The sequence below is a fragment of the Theobroma cacao genome, chromosome 5 (genome assembly GCF_000208745.1).
Source record: "Theobroma cacao cultivar B97-61/B2 chromosome 5, Criollo_cocoa_genome_V2, whole genome shotgun sequence".
Classification (NCBI taxonomy): Eukaryota; Viridiplantae; Streptophyta; class Magnoliopsida; order Malvales; family Malvaceae; genus Theobroma; species Theobroma cacao.
The window spans coordinates 13315506-13336789 of NC_030854.1; the positions used below are offsets into that span (position 1 = coordinate 13315506).

Consider the following 21284-nt stretch of genomic DNA (forward strand, 5'->3'; position numbering starts at 1 on the left):
TGATACCAATATTACTTGAGGATCACCGGTATTACTAGAAGAAAATATTCAAAAGAAGAGAAAAGTAAAGCAGAAAAATTTCCAGAAATGTTATTGATCTTGAAGAAGATTTTACAGGAAAAAAAATTTTATAATTTGAGAGGCCTGCCTTTTCCTTAACCTTCTAGGCCTTTTATAGGCAACATCTTACATTTGTATTTACATTTCACTTACATTTCATTTTATTTGATTTCATTTGCATTTCATTTGCTTCTGAATTATTAGTGATTGAAAGACTGATTCGTCTCTTTTCTTCTGTTTTAATTCCTTTTGTCGAAAGCATGCAAAGGCTGTCTTGTCTTCTTTATTTTTGAAAGACTGATTCGTCTTTTTTCTTCTGCTTTAATTCCCTTTGTCGAAAGCATGCAAAGGCTGTCTTGTCTTTTTTTAATTTTTTTTTTTGAGGGAATGTATTCTTCATCTCAAGATAAATTAGTGGTTTCTTTTGAAGTTGTTGAGTCTTCTTCTTGTTCCTGTTCTTCATCAGAATCAAGAGAGTTGAGCATTTCCACCATGATCCTCTTGTATTCTGTCTTATTTTTTGCTTGGGCAAGCAGTGCACTTGCATTTGATTTAGCTTGAAGAAATCTTACCGTTTCTTGAGATAATTTACCCATCTTGCAGAATTTTGGATTTTTGTTGAACCAGTTATTAAGGAACTGATGATCATATTTCCTGTCATCAAACTTGTCCCACCACTTGGTTTTGAATGTACGAATAACCACAGGTGCTCCATTTTGGGGATCAACATCATATGCATAATCCCATGATGTAATCTAAGAGATAATTAATTTTGAGAAAAAATGAATTGAAAATGTAATTTGTCCTAATCAAGCTCAGGTTGAAAATTTTGGGAGAATTTTTTATATAAATCGTCAAATTTTGGAAGGAGTATTTCCCTTAATGGACCAAACCTATTCCACCAAAGTGTGAACCATAATGGAAATTTGTATTGGTTTCCAAATTTGATAAATACTAATCAGGAATATCTGGTGTGTTTATTGTTGAAGAGAAAGGTATTGAACCAGGCTTGTTAATAATCCCAATAATTAAAAACAGGACAATGGTCTATGGTTGTTGTGAATTTGGCTGAAAATTTTTGAAGTTGGTTTAGGTTTTCTCCCCAGTCAATGGGTCTAAGGACTTTTAGGATTAGGGCTGTAGAATGGGTAATAAGATTGGGATCATTTTTTTCGATATAGTGTTTGAAACAAACGGATCTAGTTTGAATCAGAATACTTTCATAATATTGTTAGGGTTTTTGGAAATCCCATAGTTTGTAATGCCACCCCTGAAAGGCTTTTCTAATTGTGATATTTGGAAATTTCTCATGAAATCCGTTTTCTACAAGTAAAACTTTCTAGAAGGATTTTTTGGGATAGTATTGGGTTGAACTCTTATGGGAGGAAAACTCTGTCTGGGATGTAGGAAAAGTAATTTGGAGAGATTTTGGTTTGTGTAAGACAATCTCTTTTCCCTTTGATTTTTCAAGTGCTGAAATAGTAATTTGTTTTAGGGGGTTTTCGAAATTCATCATTGATTAAAAGATGTATTTTTATTAGATATCTTTGTATTGATAGCTCTGTAAGAATCTTCACGACCCGGTACTCCCCTTGAGCCCGTGATAACTGCCGCGACGTCCCGGTAGACAATCGTTACCCGAAGTGCCAACCGGAACCCCGCAAGGCTTTAGTACCATTTTTTTTCATCTCCTCTATGAGTAATCATCGCCAAACCTCATTTTTAAAGAATTTTAAGTTCTTTCCCTTTCAAAACGGTGGAAAATAATTTTCATCTCACAAGGGCATTTTCGTCATTTTTTCTTAAAATTTTTCGAACCCAACTAAAGATGTAGTAGATGAGTGGAAAACACATATTTCATGATTTAAAATAAATTTGGGTGTCTAAAACATTTATTAAAAATGATATTGCAACTATTTAAATAAAATAAAAATATTCAGTAAAATATTCTAATTTCTTGTAAAACAATATTTATAGAGTCATCGGTCAATAATTTTTGTAATGTAAAAGCTAAATAAATTCATACGTACTATAATACAAATAACCGGGATATGAAATTTACTTTACAGTGACTCGTGGGCCCACAAGGAACAAAAGTGCGCAAAGGTAGTAAACCTACAGTTTTTAGAGTAGTAAAGCCAACTATAATCCTTGACGATATCTGCTATCCACAGACTACCTTGGGCCTGAAATGGTTGAAAATGAGGGTGGTGAGATTATAAAATCTCGGTGAGTAAATAGATACCATCTAAACCATCTAAAGTCGAGTAAATAGAGATAGATAAAACAGTTTAACATACTGAAATTCATCATCTTTCAACTTGTTTCAACCAAATAAAATCAATTCATATAAATCGAGTAATTAACATGGCTTATGAATTTCTTAAAACTTTGGCTCGTGCCAAAATCATTCTCATACCCAGTTATCAAGGATACCTTGATCGAGGGCTATCCCAATTAAGTCCGCCAAGGCTGTTAAAAAGTCATGTACGCATAAATTATGTTTTTATTTTGAAAACATAGTTGTTCATTGGCGTTGGCTGAGTTCCCCCTCACGTGGTGGTTTGACATGAAGTGAACTCTAAAAGTGTTAACCTCAAGAGTTATCCACCTGCGCCTCTCATACTGAGGTAAGAATATAACGAGGTTACCATGCCCCTCTAATAGACTGGTCCACGAAACCCACCCACTGCAGTAAGCTAATAATTATCCCACCAATTAATAAAATTCAATAACATGATATGGCAATTATTGTAATTCACAGCCTTTCAAGTCTAAATACACAGTTCATATATAGTTCAACACAAATACCAATTCAGCCATTCATGCAAATATTGTCATAAGCCATTCGATTCAAACCATGAATTTACAACACATGAAAACAGTCTCCAATTACTTTATTTTCAAACCATCATTCAATCTTAAAACAATTTTATGAAATCATTTCATTAAATCACATTTTGTTTATAAAATCGAAAAATTAATCATTTAATTCATTTTCCATAAAATTCACAAAATCGGATAAAACATACTTTAGATAATTAAGACGATAGTAAGGTTACTCACAGTACTAGGAGTTCGATATACTCTTATTCTCGATCTTCCAGCACAATCTCTTTACCCTTGTTAGAGGGCTCACCACCTATATATCATACGTGACATGAATTTCAATAAATTGTGTCAATTTATCATAAACTATTTCAGGCTCTATAAATCTATATGAATGCACTAAATGTGATGCAAAATGTCTGAATAGCCGTTTAAATACGGTATTCGACCTAATTCGCACTATTCTCGGTGTAATTGGCTAAAACCTCTAATTTAACTTCAAATCGATTTCTTTCACTTTCTACACTCCAATTATACTTAAAATACCTCAATGACTGTGAATATGATTCAATTTATTAGTCCGAACCATAAATCGCACATGTCTATACATTAGGTAAAAATTCGAATTTTCATGCCAAAATTTCCCATTAAATTTCTAGCCTCACCAATCATTAAATACCACCAATATATCATGAAATATCATCAATTTCAGCCTCAATATCCTCCCTAAAAAATTCGGCCTCCTGTGGGTTTGTGAAGAACAAAGTGATTCCTTGCTAGATTTTCATACTTTCCATTACCAAACAACCAAAAACACTTAATTAGCTTAAAATCTAACAAAGTCAATGCTCAAAACCTCTCCTCTCAAATTCGGCCAGCATGGGTTCATCATGCAAACATGAGTTCTAAGCATGAAAAATGAAAAAAAAAAGCATGGGTAGTGTAAATCACAAGATAAAATCATAAAATTTTACCTTTATTAGCTTAATCCCTTGAAATCCCACACTTTTTCTTCAATTCTCCAACCTAGGGTTTGTATTCTTTCCTTTCCTCTTCACTTCATGCTTTGGTCGGCCATATGGGTGAGACTAAGAGAGTTTTAAATAGATTTTACAAGAAAATTCTAGAATAATCCAAGCTTGACACATGACATGTTTCCATTGGTCCATATACAATACTTATCCATTAAGCAATCTCTCTCCACCACATAAAATGTTTCAATTATCCACAATGTAAAATGTTAATGGCTGAAATCTATGGGCATGACAAGTGTTAGGTGGTGTAAAATTCCAAAATTCTAACTTTGCCCCCGTAAACTCGTAAAATTACCGTTTTACCCCTAGGACTCCAAAAATGTCAGAATTTAAATTTTTCACCTCTCAAACTCAAATCATACTCCAATGAGTCAAATGTGATCAAAATCGTTTCTAAAAATTCCCATTTTGTCCTTGAGTGACAAAATTACCATTTTACCCCTAGAACATGAAAATTCCAAATTGACTCCAATTCAACCCTCGAACTCCAAATCATCATTTTAAGTCATTCTGGGGTTTTAAAATTCTAAATTTCATCTTAAGATCTCTATTTAGACTAGTTCGAGGCTTAATTCAACTTAATAGTACCATTTGTTACAATATCGACTTTTGACGATTTTTTAGGGCTTTCTAAGTATGCAAGCATATTGTCAATCACATGAAGGACATGGCAAGTACTTTATAAGGTCAGACTTGACAGAATCATCATGTATTCTTGTGATTTTTATTGTTCTGAATTTGTGTATGAGGAGGACTATTCTATTTGATTTTCTGAATTTGTTAAGCATTCAACTTGGTGTTTTATTTTTAGTTGTTCTTTTTTGAGTGCAGATATTTCTTTTCTTATGTTTTTTATTTCTATGTGTAGTTCTTCTTTTGTTATTTGTTTTGGTTTAAAGTTTTCATATTTATTGAAAATGATATTTTTAATGTTGTACATATTTTCTTGATTTGTCATTATAGGTCTGTCAGTTTTTTCCTTTATTGAATTTTTTAGTTTTTCAAGATATTCTTTTTTTAATGTTGAGTCTTGATTTTTATCAATAATTTCAATCATGAATTCTTGGTCTTTGGTTAAGACATTAATCAAAGTCTCATCTTCTATTGGAGATTGAGATGTAGTTTGTATTTCATCTATGTGTAATTCTTTTGAAGATTCACTATTTATAGATGTTTCACTATCAGATGTAGATCCTATGAGTATTTCGTTAATTTTTTGTTTGGTTTCTTTATCTAATTAGAGTTGACTAATTCTTCTTTTAATTTTACAGTATTTTGAAATGTGGCCAGTTTTTCCACATCTAAAGCATTTTATTGTCTTGTCTATTTTTGCAGGTTTCTTTTGGTTTTGTTTTGTTTTTCTATGCTTCTTGTATTTTGGTTTATGATAATATTCTGGTAGATTTTTCTTCCGTTTTCTTTGTTTTGGTTTTGTAGAGTAACAAGCTTTTGAAGAAAAGGGTTCATGCCTAATGTCAAATTGTTGGCAGAATGATCCTAGTTCTTTTGCATAAAAATTTCTTTCTCTTTTCAATTATCTTTGAAGTTTTAAATCTTGACATATTTTTAAGCATTCTTTCTGAGTGAAACTTATGAGTTCACCATATGTAAGATTTTCATAAAGAATTATTTCCTTATAAATTTCTCTTATTTGATTTTTAACTTTTTTTCCTAATACTGTGGGAAGTCCTGTTAGCAATTTTTCTTTCCAAAAAGGTTGTTGGTTATCAAATCTTTGCATTACTCTTGTCATAAAAATATCTTTGTACTACTTAAAGTCTGTTTTTTTATATATATATTTCAAATTTGATAATAATTTTGAATTTTTGTCTTTGCGACGAGAAAGATCTCTTTTAAAATATTTTGATATTAAACAGATGAGAGTTGCAACAGCGTCTTGAATTTCTCTTCCTTGTTCATCCAGGATGTTATTGCCTTCATTGTCTTTTTTTTATGGCTTTTAATATTTCTTGTTGTTGATTTGTGGTAAGATAATTATCCTACTAACTTTTCAGTTGTCCAGTAAATCCAACAAACTAAAAAGTTTGCTATAGAATGATTTGTAATTTGACCTGTTTGGTTTTGAGTTTTATATATATTGGACACCATTGTCATTTGTTGGAGCGTATTGAAGATGTTGTATTAAGACATTCCATCAATGTTCCATTCATAAATTGTATTAGCATTATATTTTTTTTTTGAAACATTGGTTTTTCTTCTATATTTAAATCAAGTGCTGTGACTTTTGGGTAATAAAATTTTTTAGGTTTTTTTCAAATCATTTTGTTAATCTGCTGATCATCAGAATCATCTGAATTTATTTATTGATTTACCATATTTATCGAATGAGTTTGTTGTATTGGTGTTTCAGGGATATTATATATATATAGAAAAGCCAAAATTAAAAAAAGCGTTGGCTTTAATTTAGATAGAACCCAAAGCAAACTAGCCGTTTTTTTTTGTTTATAATGGGTCCTCCCAACGGTCACAGAATTGTTCTTGTTGTCAAATCATCCGTTATAGACCTTTACTCTCCACATTTTCCACTCTTTATATCTGCAGACAAATTATCCCCTCACAAAATCAATCATTCCATCTCTCAAAGTCGGAAAATTATTAGCAAATCCATCAAAATTTCAGCAAACTCCCCCCCAAGTGCGAATGGGTATCCACTTAAACACCATTCCTCAAACCACAATCACTCGATCCCACTACCACACACACAAGTTCTTCCTCTTCTGCAACTACATCCTCCTTGGTGCAGCCTCTAGCTGCATTTTCCTCACACTTTCTCTTCGCTTATTCCCTTCTCTCTTTGGCTTCTTCTTGATTCTCCTTCACGTCTTAACCATAGCAGGGGCAGTGTCCGGCTGCACCGCCGCCTCTTCGGGGACTAACAGATGGTATGCAGCCCACATGGTGGCGACCGTGTTGACAGCAATATTTCAAGGATCAGTGTCAGTTTTGATCTTCACCAGGACAAGTGATTTTCTTGGTAATTTGAAGTCTTACGTGAGGGAAGATGATGGGGCAGTGATCTTGAAGCTGGCTGGTGGGCTTTGTGCGCTCATCTTTTGCTTGGAGTGGGTGGTTTTAACACTTGCTTTCTTCTTGAAGTACTATGCATATGTGGAAGGTGATGTTAATGGAAATTCTACAGCTATGAAGATGAGTGCAAAAGTGCAACAGGATGAGGATTTGAAGGACTGGCCATGGCCTTTCCAAGTTTAAATTCTATATTGATGATGGCATGGTAATTAGTGCCTGCTGTGCTGCTGAAATTTGTTTTTGCTTATCTATTCATTTTATGGGAGGTCTTGTTTTGGGGTTTCTTCGTTGTTTCAATTCATGTGCTTATCTCTCTCTCTCTCTCGCTCTCTCTCTCTCTCTCTATATATATATATATATATATATATATATATATATATATTTGTCTTTCGATTCTTAATATTTTTGTATTAATGGTCCTAATCAATGGAGGACATGGAATGAAAATGCTAATGATATTGATTAGCTATTGAAATCATCTTATGCTACTTATATCTTTATTTTCCAAAGCTGCTATCTATTTATTTTTATTTTTAGCAGAATTCATACATAGCTACTTCTTTTTAAGAAATTTAAATGACAGTTTTCCCTAGTAAATTTGTTTTTCAACAAAATTAGGTTCTTTATTCTCAATTAATTAGTCAGCTTGTGAATAAATGGAAAACGACATTGCACATCGTTCAATTTGTGAACAGAACCTAATCTATTAAGCAAAATAACGAAAGAAAATTGTGAACAAAACCTAATCTTCAATGATTGAATTAAGAAGATATAAATCGAATAAATGAATTCACATGCTTAAATGAAAATGGTAAAAGGGTGGAATGCCAAGATAGTTTCAATTTGCCTCAATCTTAAAACCATTGCACTTTTTTTACAACCCTGAAGTTAACAACATTCATTATTTGATTTTTTTTTAAGAAAAAAAAAAAAAAACCCAACTCACTGACATTCATGGGTAGAATGTATGTTTAGCTTACATCAACATTCTATTTTGACGAGACAGGAAACGCTTACCGAGCACGTTTTAGAGCAAAATAACAACCCTGTCTAGTTACCTAGTAGATGGGGCAAAGTGACATAACACACTCAAACTACACTTGTCCTCTTTCTGTTGACCTACTGCAACCATCTCCTCACGCACAAGGTTCCACTGAAACGATGATAGCACAGAACAGTCTTGCCAACAGTAGTATGTAGCAGTCTAGAGGCAATACAATTAAACAATCAATTTCCTCTCAAAAATCCAACTGAAAGGAACAGTGGATGTTTGCTTAGCCCTTGCCTGAGCTCTCTCCTCCAACCTTCGAATCCTTGCAGGTAGTCCACACACAAACTCTTGCGCACTACATCCCTCAGCAGAAAGACCTGTCAGCTTCTCTACATTCCATCTTCCCACAAGAAATTCCAATATATCAGCATAATCCTTAGCAGTATATACTCCAATCCGCTGAGCAACAGCTGAGTAGTGCTCGAATAGGTTATCATCCCGGCCATCAAACATTAGGTGGGCTGGCATTGAGATTTTTTTCTTCATCATGTCAGCTAAGGCCAATACAGTCCCATCAGGATCAATCTCAAAGAGCTTCTCCACAATTTTAGTGTAGGCAGTTTCATGGCGTTTCTCATCTGAAGCAATTATACCACATATCTGAGCCAGTTTCAAGTCCCCATGTTCCTTAGCTAACCTTGCTGTGTTTCCATGGGAAATGAATGTTGCTCTCTCTTGAAATGACGTATAGATAAAACCCAGGTAGGGGTTGTTTTCTGTTTTAGGATCCTAGCAATAAACCAGAAAGGAAAGAAATTAATGTAAGAAGAAGGTTGACTGTTAGAACAAACAATTTCAAAACCATCAATAAATTAACATTGACAAAGTTAATGAAAGTAGCATTAAGGCATCAACTTCACACAGAGTCCATTATGGTTGCTGACCTGATGCATAGGTTCATCTAAAAGATCAAATTGCCCATGCAAAAAGAGCTCAATTAAAGTTTCCTTAGCTTACACCAATCATGAAACCATTATACTTGCTCATAGTTTAGACTATTACAAAAATATACAGACAATAAAATAGGTCATTCCACACTAGTATTCCAAGAGTATGGACCATAAAACACCAACATATTTTCATGATATTCCAATAATAAAATGAGTCCAGCTGACATAAATAAATATTATCAGTAATAAGAAATTGAGAAACTTATTACGAATGAAATCTAGGCAGAAGCTTCTTTTGCAGAAAATTTATGGCCAAAACAAGATATTGCTTGGTAATGTCCAATGTCATCAGGATATTAGTGTCCATTTTTTATCAAAGTTCTCTTAAAGGAAGTTACTGGGATAGCTCCAGATGGAGAAAAGGGCTTTCCTTTTGCATGCATAATATTTTCTATTTTTCCTGTGTATATGGAGTAACCAAACTCTAAGACGGGCAAGAAATAATCAAAATTTTGCCAAAACAATGCAAGAAAATAAAGGAGAATGATGATCTTACCATTCCTGATCCTATCAGATACTGAATTGTCTTCTCAATCTGCTTCATGTCCACTCGTCCAGAGAGGTACAGATACCTGTTGAGAAGATCACCATGCCTATTTTCCTCAGCAGTCCAGGCCCTGGTCCAGATAGCCCAAGGAGTAAGGCTAGCACCAGTTTCATCTCTAACGCCATCCAGAGTATTTAGCATTGTCTGGTAAGTTGGAAGAGCTTCTTCTGTGATCATATCTCCAACCAACACAACAAAATAATCATCAGGAAGCTCTTTGCACCTTTCCCTCAATTCCTTGACTTGATCATAGAATCCTTCTGATTCAGGTAGTGGCAAAAAGTCACTTGGTTGCCAACTACTCTCAACTGGCTTCAGGAGCACTAAAATGTTCTTCTCAGCCCAATCATTCAAGGTCTTGAACAACTCTATCTTTTCTGGTGGCATGGAATGCGTAACTTGAACATGTACCTCTCGTGGAGGGCAGTATGGCTTCTTTAGATTGTTGACCTCTCTGTAACCAAGAGATAAAGGGAGGAATGGACTTAGCAACATAAACTTTTATGTGCTGTTACAGTAACAATTTTTATGGGCACTGGTAGGACTTAATGTCTTCAAATTCATAGCAGTAATTGCACATATAAATGACAAAATGCAGAAAAATTCAATAGAGCTTCCTTCTTCTCTGTTTCCTCTTTCTTTGTTCTTAAAATAACAAAGCAATAGGAAACTCAAAGAGAATGAAAAATTAAAAGAAGGTATTCTAGCAATGACTTATTTTTAAAACTTTTGGTTTAACAAGATTGGAGGTCGGAAAATATTCCGACACATTCAACTCTGCAACAAATTGGTTGATCTGGATCATGTAGCATTTGGCTGCGTATAGTCTAAGTTGACGCAAATCTCAAATCTCTTAAAATATACTTCTCTTGTAATAGTCCAAACTGCTTATTTTGCAGTATTCTGGTCCTTTCTATGCACACTGTGCTATGATGGCATTTTAATGTCAGTATTCATTTATGAAGTTACGGAGCACTGATAACATGGCAATTTTAGGTTCGGCTGAGAGCTTATAAAGAAATAATGTATGTGTACTAGAGATAATGTGAGAGAATCAGAGAATATGAATGCAATACCTTATGAATTAACATCATAGCCTTGGAAGTAACAGGTTTCTAACTCAGTGTAACATCAGAAAGGTATATAAGGAAACTCGGACAGCTTCTTTTAATTTTAATTTATCATAGTAATAAGTTTGAAGGAAAATTGTTTATAGTTGTGTTATGCGAAGAGGAGAAAATCAAAGATTTCACTACAAATATTGAGACAGGAAAAACATGAAACCTAAAAAGAATAAGTAGAATTGCTGCTTCAACTATTGGAACCATATTCAAATCTTATAAAGCCAAAAAGAAAGGAAACATTTGCCATAAATATGAAAAAATTATGGCAACCACTCACTGTGAATACAAGCAGGAAAAACCATGATGCTATAAGCAAAGAGAAGAAAGGAAGTTGTGAGGAATTGCAAATGACCATATCTGTCTCATTAATGAAAACTAAAAAGATCAAATAAGTCGCGTAATGGAAAAATCATGAGTTGGTGAAATACAGGATGATAGGCAGTGCTATAATGGACCACTCTTCAATTAAGAGAATGGCAGCTCGTAAAGGATAAAATAAGAGGAGACTTCTTAACTCTTTAAGTGCACAATTCATTCATTAATCTATCCTTTTCTTGTTTCCCAGTTGTTTGGCCAAGGGATCGCTCACATAATAATTTAATGATATACTTATCAAAAGAGAGTTTATAAGGGAAAACCTCAGATACAAGGTTTTTTTTTTTTTTTTAACCTCAAATACAAGGTTGTTGTTTAAGAAAAAGAATCAAACGGCTTCCCAATTCCAACCAAATAGGAAAGAAACAAGCACACCCTAAACAATGAATTGAATGATACCAATAGGAATTGAAACCAGTCACCCAACAGCACCTAGTTCCAAGGGAATAAGTTAACATATAAATAATAATATGACCTAACTCTCAACAAATGGGAAACAAAACAATTAAATAATGCATACATGTCCTGGTAACTGAAAAGGACAATCAGGAAGGACCACATCCAATTTGCAAAATCAACAAAATTATTAAGATAATAATAATAATTTGATCATTATCATAAGAAGTAAGAAATAAAATATCATAGAAGCCAAGTGACCCCAACAAAAATATTGGATGGAGCTAAATGATGCAAGAAAATAGAAAAGATTATATAATAAAAATAAAAAATAAGAAAAAAAAAAAAGACATGCATGCATCAAGAGCAAAAACAGACACATTAAATAAAAAAGCTGAGAAAGTTTAAGAAAATGAAATCACATGAATTATGTCCCAAGAAGCTTGTTTTTAGTAACATGCAAACATAACATCCGAAACAGAAAACTGAACTGAAATTCAATAAAATTCAAGAAAAAGGGTATCCTGCCAACCCCGAATCAATACCCAAAAAAAAAAAAAAAACCTCCATGGATTCCCAAAAAGAGACAAAAATCCCAATGCACAAGACCACAATCGGAAGACAAAAAATGCACGAGATCAGAAAAAAAAATCCAGAAATTTTAAGTTCATTTCAGCATTGAATAGAAACAATCCAAATGTTAAAAAAAAAAAATCCATGTTTGGTAAAATAAAAAGCAGAATTCCCCATGATTTAAAAAGGGAAAAATATATACTGACTTAGGAGTGGAATGGAGAGTAGATGCCATGGAGACCCTGAGAGATCTAAAAGTATTGGAATGACCAGGTAGCTTGCGAGCTGAAGGCAAGATCATTGGATTCAACTTGAGAGCCATTTCTTTTATCTCGTTGTTCTCTTAACAAACAAAAGAAAAAGGAAACGAGCTTTCTTTGATTTGGTTATTGGAGATTGGTTTGGCAAATTGTATTCTCCCAAATATCCAAAAAAGACTAAAAAAAAGGCAGAGAGAGAAAGGGAAAAGCTTTGTTGAGAGTTTCTGTTCGAGAGAGTCGAAAGAAAGAGAGAGAGAGACAGAAACACACCAAAATGAAGAGTTTTTGTTGAATGAAGCGAGGGCGACGGGATGCCTGTTAAACTGACACCTACTTTTTGAATGCCCTCCTCTTGTTCATTATTTACACCTTTGCCATTTTTCTTGGTTCGAAATAACCCAAATAAATAAAAAAGTCTAAATTCCCATTAAAGTAATGGCATTTGGGGGATCCTCTGTAGAAAAACTTGAGAAAGCGAGTGCCACGGAAGAGTCCTTAAATTGTAAATATTTGGAGAAAAGGAGGGTGGCAATAGCGACGGACGTAAATGTTGAAAAATGTTGTTGTGTTTCACGACGTCTGCCAGAATCTGTACTTAGGGGAGTAAACACGACGGATTGAAACGTGGAAAGCTTCGAACAACGAACATTGTCTGGGCTGTGGGTATTGGCAAATGGGAAAATATTCCAGATGGATCCTCATTTCTGCCTCTCATTTTTTGTTGCTTCTTCGTTGATTTCTTGCTCCCTAAAATCATTCTAACAACAATTAGAAAAGGATCCGTGCGTGCTACGTAATCGGGTACGCAAATTTTTTTTAAAATAAAATTATTTTTTTATAAAAAAAAATTTTTATTCAACCAACAAAAATAAAATTATTTGTAATAATTTAAACACAATAACATCTGTTTTATGTTTAATATCATGATTTTTGTAGATTGAAGAATACATCTTTGTTTGTTAATAATAAGGAAAAAATAAAAAAATGAAACAAGGGAAGGTATCCAAATGTACAAAATTAGTTTTCAATACAAAATATATCAAAAATTGAATGAGAGAAAATATAAAAATTAATTAACAAAAAAAATTAAGCAAAAGCAACTACATCACTGTTGGCATGTAAATATCTAGAGAGATAAATCCTCTCTCGAATCGTCTATTGAGCTACTTGGATGGAAAAAGTATAAAATCAAAACTATGTCAAATAGTGAACAACCAACTACCTGGACAGCAAGCAGCAACAATTAATACTCTTTACAACCCAAATTAAACTCTTTTAAGCCTAGAACACTCTATAAACAGTAGTTAATGATTAAACATGTTTTTGTTTTTATAATTATCTTTTAAAAGGTTTATAATAATAATAATTCAATTTTATAATTTTTATTGTTTCTAAAAATTTTTATGTACAAAAACAAACAAATAAATAAATAATGAAAATAAAAAAAAATTATTGTCATTTATTCTTATTATTCATAGAATTTTTAAAAGACATTTTTTTTTTCAAATTTGGATCTATATGAAAGAAAGAAATTAAATACATAAATGGAAAAAAATTAAATTAAAGAACTCAAAAAAAAAAAAGGAAAAATTGGGTAAAAGAATACGCACTTTAATGAGTTTGAAAACACAAATCAAAGAAGACCCCATACTCGTGGGCTTGAGTGGTGCAGAGACACGGGTCAGGTTGACTGGAACCGCCCTTCTTCCCGCCTTATAAGATGTCATCATTTTAATGCTCCAAAGTAACCCTCAAAACGATGTCGTTCATTGGTCTATGAAATAACCAAAATATTTTTTTTTAAGTTTTTTTTTTTTCTTTTTCCCCGTCTTCTCTCTAGGTTTCCCTCCCCTTTTCGTGCCTAGATCCTGGCGTCGGACTATCACCGACTGCCATTCATCGTTGCCGAGTTTTGCCCAAAATACATCTCGTGACTCCTTTCGAGCCACTCGTCCTTTTAATTAGAGAAAGTTTTTGGTAAATGACTTGATTTCCCTAGATCTAGAAAAGAAATCGAACCCTTCAACGATTCAAAATGGAAAAAAAACCATATTTTCTTTTACTGATTTTTCTTTTTGTCTTTTCCTCTTCTTGTGTGCTTGATGCTTGGAGAACGGGTTGTTTTCGAGTTGATTACCTTTTTCCATTTTCTTTTCAGTCATTACTTTTTTTATATTTTTCGTATTTTTAGTTTCTATTTTTGTATTTTTTGTACCCGATACCTCATTTGAGAGTAATGATGTGAAATGTGGCTTGATCTTGAAATTAACATGTAATCAATTAAAGTATCAATTTTCACTGTAATAGATAAAACATTTGACATCTCTCCTACAATATCTCAACCAGAAGCGGAGATAAAACATCACAAGAGATAACCTTACAAATACCTAGTCAAGCACAATAAAAAAGTGACCGAGTGGCGATAAGACCCAAGAAGAGAAAACAAAAGGAAGAGAGATGTGAAAAATCTAAAATATCTCTTTAAAAACAACTGTTAGATCATGAAGGGTCTATACATGAGATTTTTTTTCTTAATATTAGTTGATTATCCGCTTGAGATTAAATTCTGTTGAATAAATTTATACGATGATTAGTATAATTTATTTTTTAAAATAATTATATTTTTTAGATGCATTACTACATAATTATTTTTGTTATTTTAAAAAGATTAAATTATGCAATTGATCTGTGTATTTTAAAAATATATATAAAAATTAATCTTTGTATTCTAAAAAAAATATAAATTTAGTTTTTATATAAAAGTTTATATAAATTGAGTCCCTCTATTTTATTAATTTTTTATTTTTAATTATAATTTTAATATTATTAAATTTAACTGTTAAATATGTTAATGTAATGTTTTGATTAAATTAATGTGATATTTTTTATTCATGTATTATTAACTATGTATTGATGCGATATAATCACATTAATATTAATGTGACATAAATACTGATGTGACATAACCCATCTTTTCAGTCTCTCCCCATTGCTTGAATTACCCAAACAAAAAGCTCAAACTCTCTACCGAAGTAACTCATATTGATGGAAAAGGAGCCCAAAAGTGAAATAGAAATTCCCTCCAATACGTATACAGACGCCACTTTAGCTCCGGAGGTACCATATTTACTCCCTTTGATTATCACTTCAATAATATTATGAGTGTCTCATTTGCTTAATATTTCCCTCAAATTTCACTTTTATTGTTTCAATAAAATAATTGAAGTGCAAGTTTTCTTAGGCTTCTATATGAATCTTTTTGGATTCGAATCAAATATAAAAACATTAATTTGCAGTTAGTTTGTTATTCTTGTAGCGTGTCAATTTCATGTTTAGCTCTTTGCTTGCACAAATTGTGTCATTGGTGAATTGCAACTTTAATTGATTTCTTCTTGGCATTTTATTTACATATGAGATAAATTAGTATTTTGTTGAACGTTTTCTTTTTCCTAGTTAATTTATTCAAACACCTGGAGTTTGCATGGAAACTGGAGGATCATTGGCACACACGCTAAAAAAGCCAACTCTTACACCTAAGGCTATTCTACATTAGAAGTTTGGCAGCAAAGCTTATTATAAAGTAGAGGAAGTAAAGAAGCCTACTCAAAATAAATGCCCAAGATTGGCAATCCTTCAGAAGGGTCCCTGCCTTTATCACTACAGCTTGATGCTTCTAGATTTTTCTGTTGTATTTGGGTCCTTTAAGCAGAAGAAAGATGTTGAGTAGCATACTTCTCAGATGGCGTTGGAAAGCTCACTATACTATTTATTGATTTTTTTTTTTGCTCTTTTCCTCTTAATTTTTATGTCAATCTCATTCAATTTAGGGTTAAGGTGTTTTTGTTAATTTTTTGCCATGTTAGTTGTCAAGCCCAGCTCTATTATATACTTTCCATGTCATTCATGTACTTGATAGTATGTCTGCATATTTGAATGTCTCGAAAAATCGTTAAAAGTCGGTATCGTACCTAGTGGTACAATTAAGTAGATTAAAACCTCCAACTAGTCCAAAGAGAGACTTTAGGATGTATTTGAGAGTTATTGAACCTTAGAATGTCTTAAAATGGTGATTCGGAGTTCGATAATTAATTTGGAATTCAATCGGAAATTTTTATAATGTAGGGGCAAAATGGTTATTTTACCACTCGAGGGCAAAAATTGGAATGTTGGACGAGATTGTTGATCAAGTTTGACTATTTGGAGTATAATTTGAATTTGAGAATTGATTTGGAGTGAAAAATTTCAATTTCGACATTTTTTCAAGCATATGGGCAAAACGGTCATTTCACGTGTCCATGAAGACATAATTAGAATTTTTGAAATTTTACACCACCATGACACTTGTCAAGCCCATGAATTTCACCTATTATCATTTTTATACTTTGGATAATTAATGTATTATATGTGGTGGTAAGATAATGCTTAATAGTTAAGTTTTAATCATGAACCAATCACACGTCGACACATGTCAAGTTTTAATTCTTTTATAATTTTCTTTATGAACTAGCATAAACCTTTCTCAATTCTTCTTTCATTGCCATGCAAGTCAAAGAAAAGGGGGCAAATAATAGAAACAACCATTGAGGAAGAAAATTCAAGAGAAATTCATCGGTTACCGAAAAATGACGCGATCTAAGGTAAGATTTCACGATTTTGGCTTAGGATTTACCTTTCCCATGCTTTCTTTTTCATTTTCTATGGTTGAAACCCAAATTTTCATGAAGGAAGTCATGTTGGCCGAATCAAGGGGGGCAGGTTTTGATGATGGTTTTTGTTAGATTTCATGCTATCTAGGTGTTTTTAGTTGTTTTGTGATATTCAATATGAAAAACAAGCAAGAAAACCACATGTCCTTCACTAAACCCTCCTTGGCCGAATTTAATAGGGGATATATTGATGATGAATTTTGTTATATTTCATATTATTTAGCTTGTATTCGATGATTTATGGTGTCGGATATCGACAATGGTTATCGAAAAGTATAGTGCCTTTAGTAAACGACTTAAACGATAACGAGAAAATCATGGTAAATGGACTTGAATTTGATTTCTAATGATATATATGGACTTATTAGACTGTGTTGACACTGATTAGCACGTTAGTTCAGAATCTGAATGAGTTTCGGATGTGATCATTTAAGTTATAATCAAGTTCATTGAGGTACTTTGGGTGTATTTGGAATATCGAAAGTGCAATGAATCTATTTGGAATTGAATCGAATGTTTTGGCTAATTAAACAGTGTATAGTGCAAGTTAGGTCGAATACCACTTCAGTCCAATAACAATTGAACCTATGTAAAACACCATCTTTAAGTGATTATTCGAACATTTCTCATTCAATTTCATGCATTCATATATAGCTTGGAATAGTTTTATAACAGTTTGGCACAAATGTATTGAATTACTTATTGTGTATTAGGTATAGGTGGTGAACCCTCTGGTAAGGGTAAGGATATCGTATCCGAGGACCAAGAGTAGGAATACTCCCGTTATTGTGAGTAATCAAACTATCATCTTAACTATCTAAAGTAGTTTATACTCGTTTTTATGATTTTAAAGAATAATGAACTTAGGTTGTAAACTATTATGTTTTATAACTGAAGTGTTGGTTAAATGAAATAAGGCTCATAAATTGTTTTGAAATTGAATGCTGGTTTTGAAAATTGAGTAAGTGGAGACTATATACTTGTATTATATATATATATTGGCTATTGTTCGTTATGCCGACCCTGCTTTGTAATGAATGTTTCGGCATAACGGGATTTGAAATTAATATATGGTTTGAATTGATAGCTTATGACAATGTGATGACATGAATGGCTGGATTTGTGTTTATGTGGAATATATGAACTGTTTTGTTTTACCTCGATAGGCTGGGTAATAACATATTAGCCATGTCATATTGTCGAAATTTTTATTGATTTGGTGGGGTAATTGATTAGCTTACTGCAGTGGGCGAGTTTTCGTGGACCGGCTTATTAGAGGGGCACCGTAAACCCCGTTATATTTTACCTTAGTATGAGAGGGTGAAACTCAGCCAACGCCAAGGAACGATTGTGTTTTTAAACGTAAAAACATGTTTTATGTGTATATGTTATTTTAACAACCTTGGCGGACTCGGTTGGATGCCCTGCGCAAGATGTCACCGAGTACGAGTTTTGGCACAAGCCAAGTTTTTAAGAGAGTCATAAGCCTTGTTGATTTTTTAATGAAATGTAACTGTTTTATATGGGTTGAAATGAGTTTTAATGTTATGAATTATATTATGATGAGATGTTTTAATTGTCTCCATTTACTCGGTTTTAGATGTTATAGATGATCTTTACTTACTCACTGGGTTTATAAAAACTCACCACCCTTCTTTCACCCATTTCAGGCTCAAGGCAATCTGTAGACCGTTGATTTTGTCGAGGGTTTACTTTTGAATTTACACTCTTAGAAATCGTGGGTTTACAGTCGTGTTTATTTTTGTTATTTTGGGGTTCACATGTCATTGTAGAATATTTTTGTATACCTTGGCGCAATGTGCTATTTTATATACGAATTTATTTTGTTATTACTTTTCATTAACTGTTTACGTAGAATTTTATAAATATTGTTTTATATAAAAATGAAATATTTTATTCAATATGTTTATTTAGTTTGATTAGCTATAATTTCACTTTAAATGGATGATTTAGATACCGAAATTTATTTTTAGATATGAAATGTATATTTTTCATTTATATATTATATTTTTAGCAGGTTTCGAAATTTTCGAGTAAAATGACAAAAATACCCCTATGCTGTAGAAATTACTTTTTAATTGTCTTTGACTTGAAAATAGTCTATATTCCTTTAAAATATGATATTTAGTAACTGCTACTCACAGGGGAGGCGGAGAATTGATGCTAGAGCCTTGCGAGATTTCGGTTGACATTTCGAGTAATGTATGTCTACCGGGACACCGCGGCAGTTGTCACGGGTTCGAAGAGAGTACCAGGTCATGACATTAGTATTTTTCATGTGAGCATTTTTGCCACGTTAGTAGGTATCTCATCAGCATCAACATCAACAATTGTCATGTCAGCACATAGCCAACACTATTTCATATAGTCAACATTATGTCAACAAGAAGTGTCATGTTAATTTGGTCAAAATACCATATCAACACACTTAATGGTTAATTTTTTTTTAATTGGGGGATAGGGGATTCGGATCTTGCTCTTTAAGTAGGGGGATAATGCACCAACCAATAAGTCAAATGCTCGGGTGCCACTTAATGGTTAAATTTAACGATATTAAAGTTAGGGACTAATTAACAAATTGACAAAGTTCAAAAATCAAATTTACACAAATTATTGTACATAGATTAAATCTATACATTTTGAAAAGTATAGGGATTAATTGCATAATTTAACCTTTTAAAAATATAAATTAAGAAATTTTTATATTTGATTACTTTTTTTCAAATTATATTAAATTATAAAATTTTCAAAGAAAGTATTTAAGGAAAAATAGGATAAATAAAAAAGATAAAAAAATATAATGATAAAAAGTGTCATATGTTTTCAATATTTTATTCTTCTTTCTTCATTCTTCCTCCCTTTGTTTATTTTACCCAAAATATAAAATATTTTAGTCACATTAAAATCTAAACATCTAAATGTCATAACCCAAACTCGAGGTCCATGACCCGCGCAAGGGTCTAACGGGAAAAACCCATTCGACTCAAGCAAGCTTAAAAAACAAACAAATCCAATTACTCAAAATACATTATGGGACGCATCACTATGGAAACATATGTAATATATAAATATATCAAATATCAAAATATGTTAGTTTGCACCATCCTGTGCTCAAAATGAGGAGGCAAAATAGTTTCAAATATCCAAAGTATAAGCCACCTCGTGGCAAAATCTCAAAGTATAACATTAATTTACAAAATGTAAAACATGTTCAAAATTCATAACAAATAAAGCATGACCAGACTAGTGGAGTACATCTCAAAGCAAAAGGGTTTGACACCTATTGGATGCTTTATCAAACACTTACTAAAACCTGATTGAAGTAGAGCCTCCCAAAAGATAGTGAGCCAAACAATCTATTAATTTGAAATAACAAACGTATTTTACATGTGTGAGTTATAAATAACTCCGTTAGCAGATATAGGGAGGGGGAACAAGCTTAAACAGAAAAGTATTTATCAAATATATTTTCAAATTAATGCAAGTAAACTATATCCAAAATATTTCCAAAGTCTGCTTGTAAAGCCCGACCTTATAAAATACTAGTCATTACATACATGTGATGATAGCATGATTTCATGTTAGAAGAGTCCTGAAAAATTTACAAAAGTCGGTATTGTACCTAGAGGTACAACAAAGTTGATTTAATCCTCGAACTAGATCAAATAGGAATTTTAAAGTGAGATTAAGAGTTTCACAGTCCATGGATGACGTAAAATGGTAATTCGGAGTTTGAGGATCAATTTGGAGTCAAATCAGAATTTTCACTATCTAGGGGTAAGATGGTCATTTGTCACCTGAGGACAAAATGGAAATTTTAAAAAAGATTTTTTGACCCCATTTGACTTATTGGAGTATGATTTGTGTCACGACCCGATACTCCCCTCGAGCCCATGACAACCGCCGCGGTGTCCCGATAGACACTTATTGCCCGGAATGTCAACCCGAAACCCCGCAAGGCTTTACTATCAGTTTCTCTGTTCCCTTGTGAGCAACCATTGTCAAATGTAGTGTTCTAAAAGATTTTAAGCTGTTTCCAACTTTAAACAAATAAAATATTAATTTTTCGTCTCACAGGGGTATTTTGGTCATTTTTCTCAAAAATTTTAAAACTGGCTAAAACGTAATATACAAGTACAAAACACACAATTCATATTCAAAATGAGTTTAAAAGTCTAAAATCTTCATTTAAAACGAAATTATGGTTATTTGAATATAATAAGAAAATAAAAGAAATATTAAGTAAAATATTCTATTTTCTTATAAAACAATATTTATAGAGTTATACGTGAATAATTTTTATAGCGTAA

The 21284-nt window shown here is 32.5% G+C and overlaps 2 protein-coding genes and 2 long non-coding RNA genes across 5 annotated transcripts; 2 read left to right on the forward strand and 2 right to left on the reverse strand.

Moving 5' to 3' along the window:
* Positions 2188-3165, reverse strand: LOC108662160. Its single transcript, XR_001927946.1, has 2 exons — positions 3127-3165; positions 2188-2246 (listed from the first exon to the last, which is right to left on the reverse strand). It is a non-coding gene; the product is annotated as an uncharacterized LOC108662160 (long non-coding RNA).
* On the forward strand, positions 6444-7449 carry LOC18598495. Its single transcript, XM_018121170.1, has 2 exons — positions 6444-7291; positions 7342-7449. The coding sequence occupies exon 1, from the start codon at positions 6585-6587 to the stop codon at positions 7152-7154; it is 570 nt and encodes a 189-aa protein (XP_017976659.1). The 5' UTR covers positions 6444-6584; the 3' UTR covers positions 7155-7291; positions 7342-7449.
* Positions 7792-12533, reverse strand: LOC18598496 (stearoyl-[acyl-carrier-protein] 9-desaturase, chloroplastic). Its single transcript, XM_018121944.1, has 3 exons — positions 12194-12533; positions 9469-9973; positions 7792-8751 (listed from the first exon to the last, which is right to left on the reverse strand). The coding sequence occupies exons 1-3, from the start codon at positions 12307-12309 to the stop codon at positions 8191-8193; spliced, it is 1182 nt and encodes a 393-aa protein (XP_017977433.1). The 5' UTR covers positions 12310-12533; the 3' UTR covers positions 7792-8190.
* Positions 16794-19310, forward strand: LOC108662165. 2 transcript variants are annotated; one of them, XR_001927953.1, is made up of 3 exons: positions 16794-16884; positions 17667-17741; positions 19119-19310. It is a non-coding gene; the product is annotated as an uncharacterized LOC108662165 (long non-coding RNA). The 2 variants fall into 2 exon arrangements; XR_001927952.1 differs by lacking the exon at positions 19119-19310 and adding an exon at positions 18624-18849.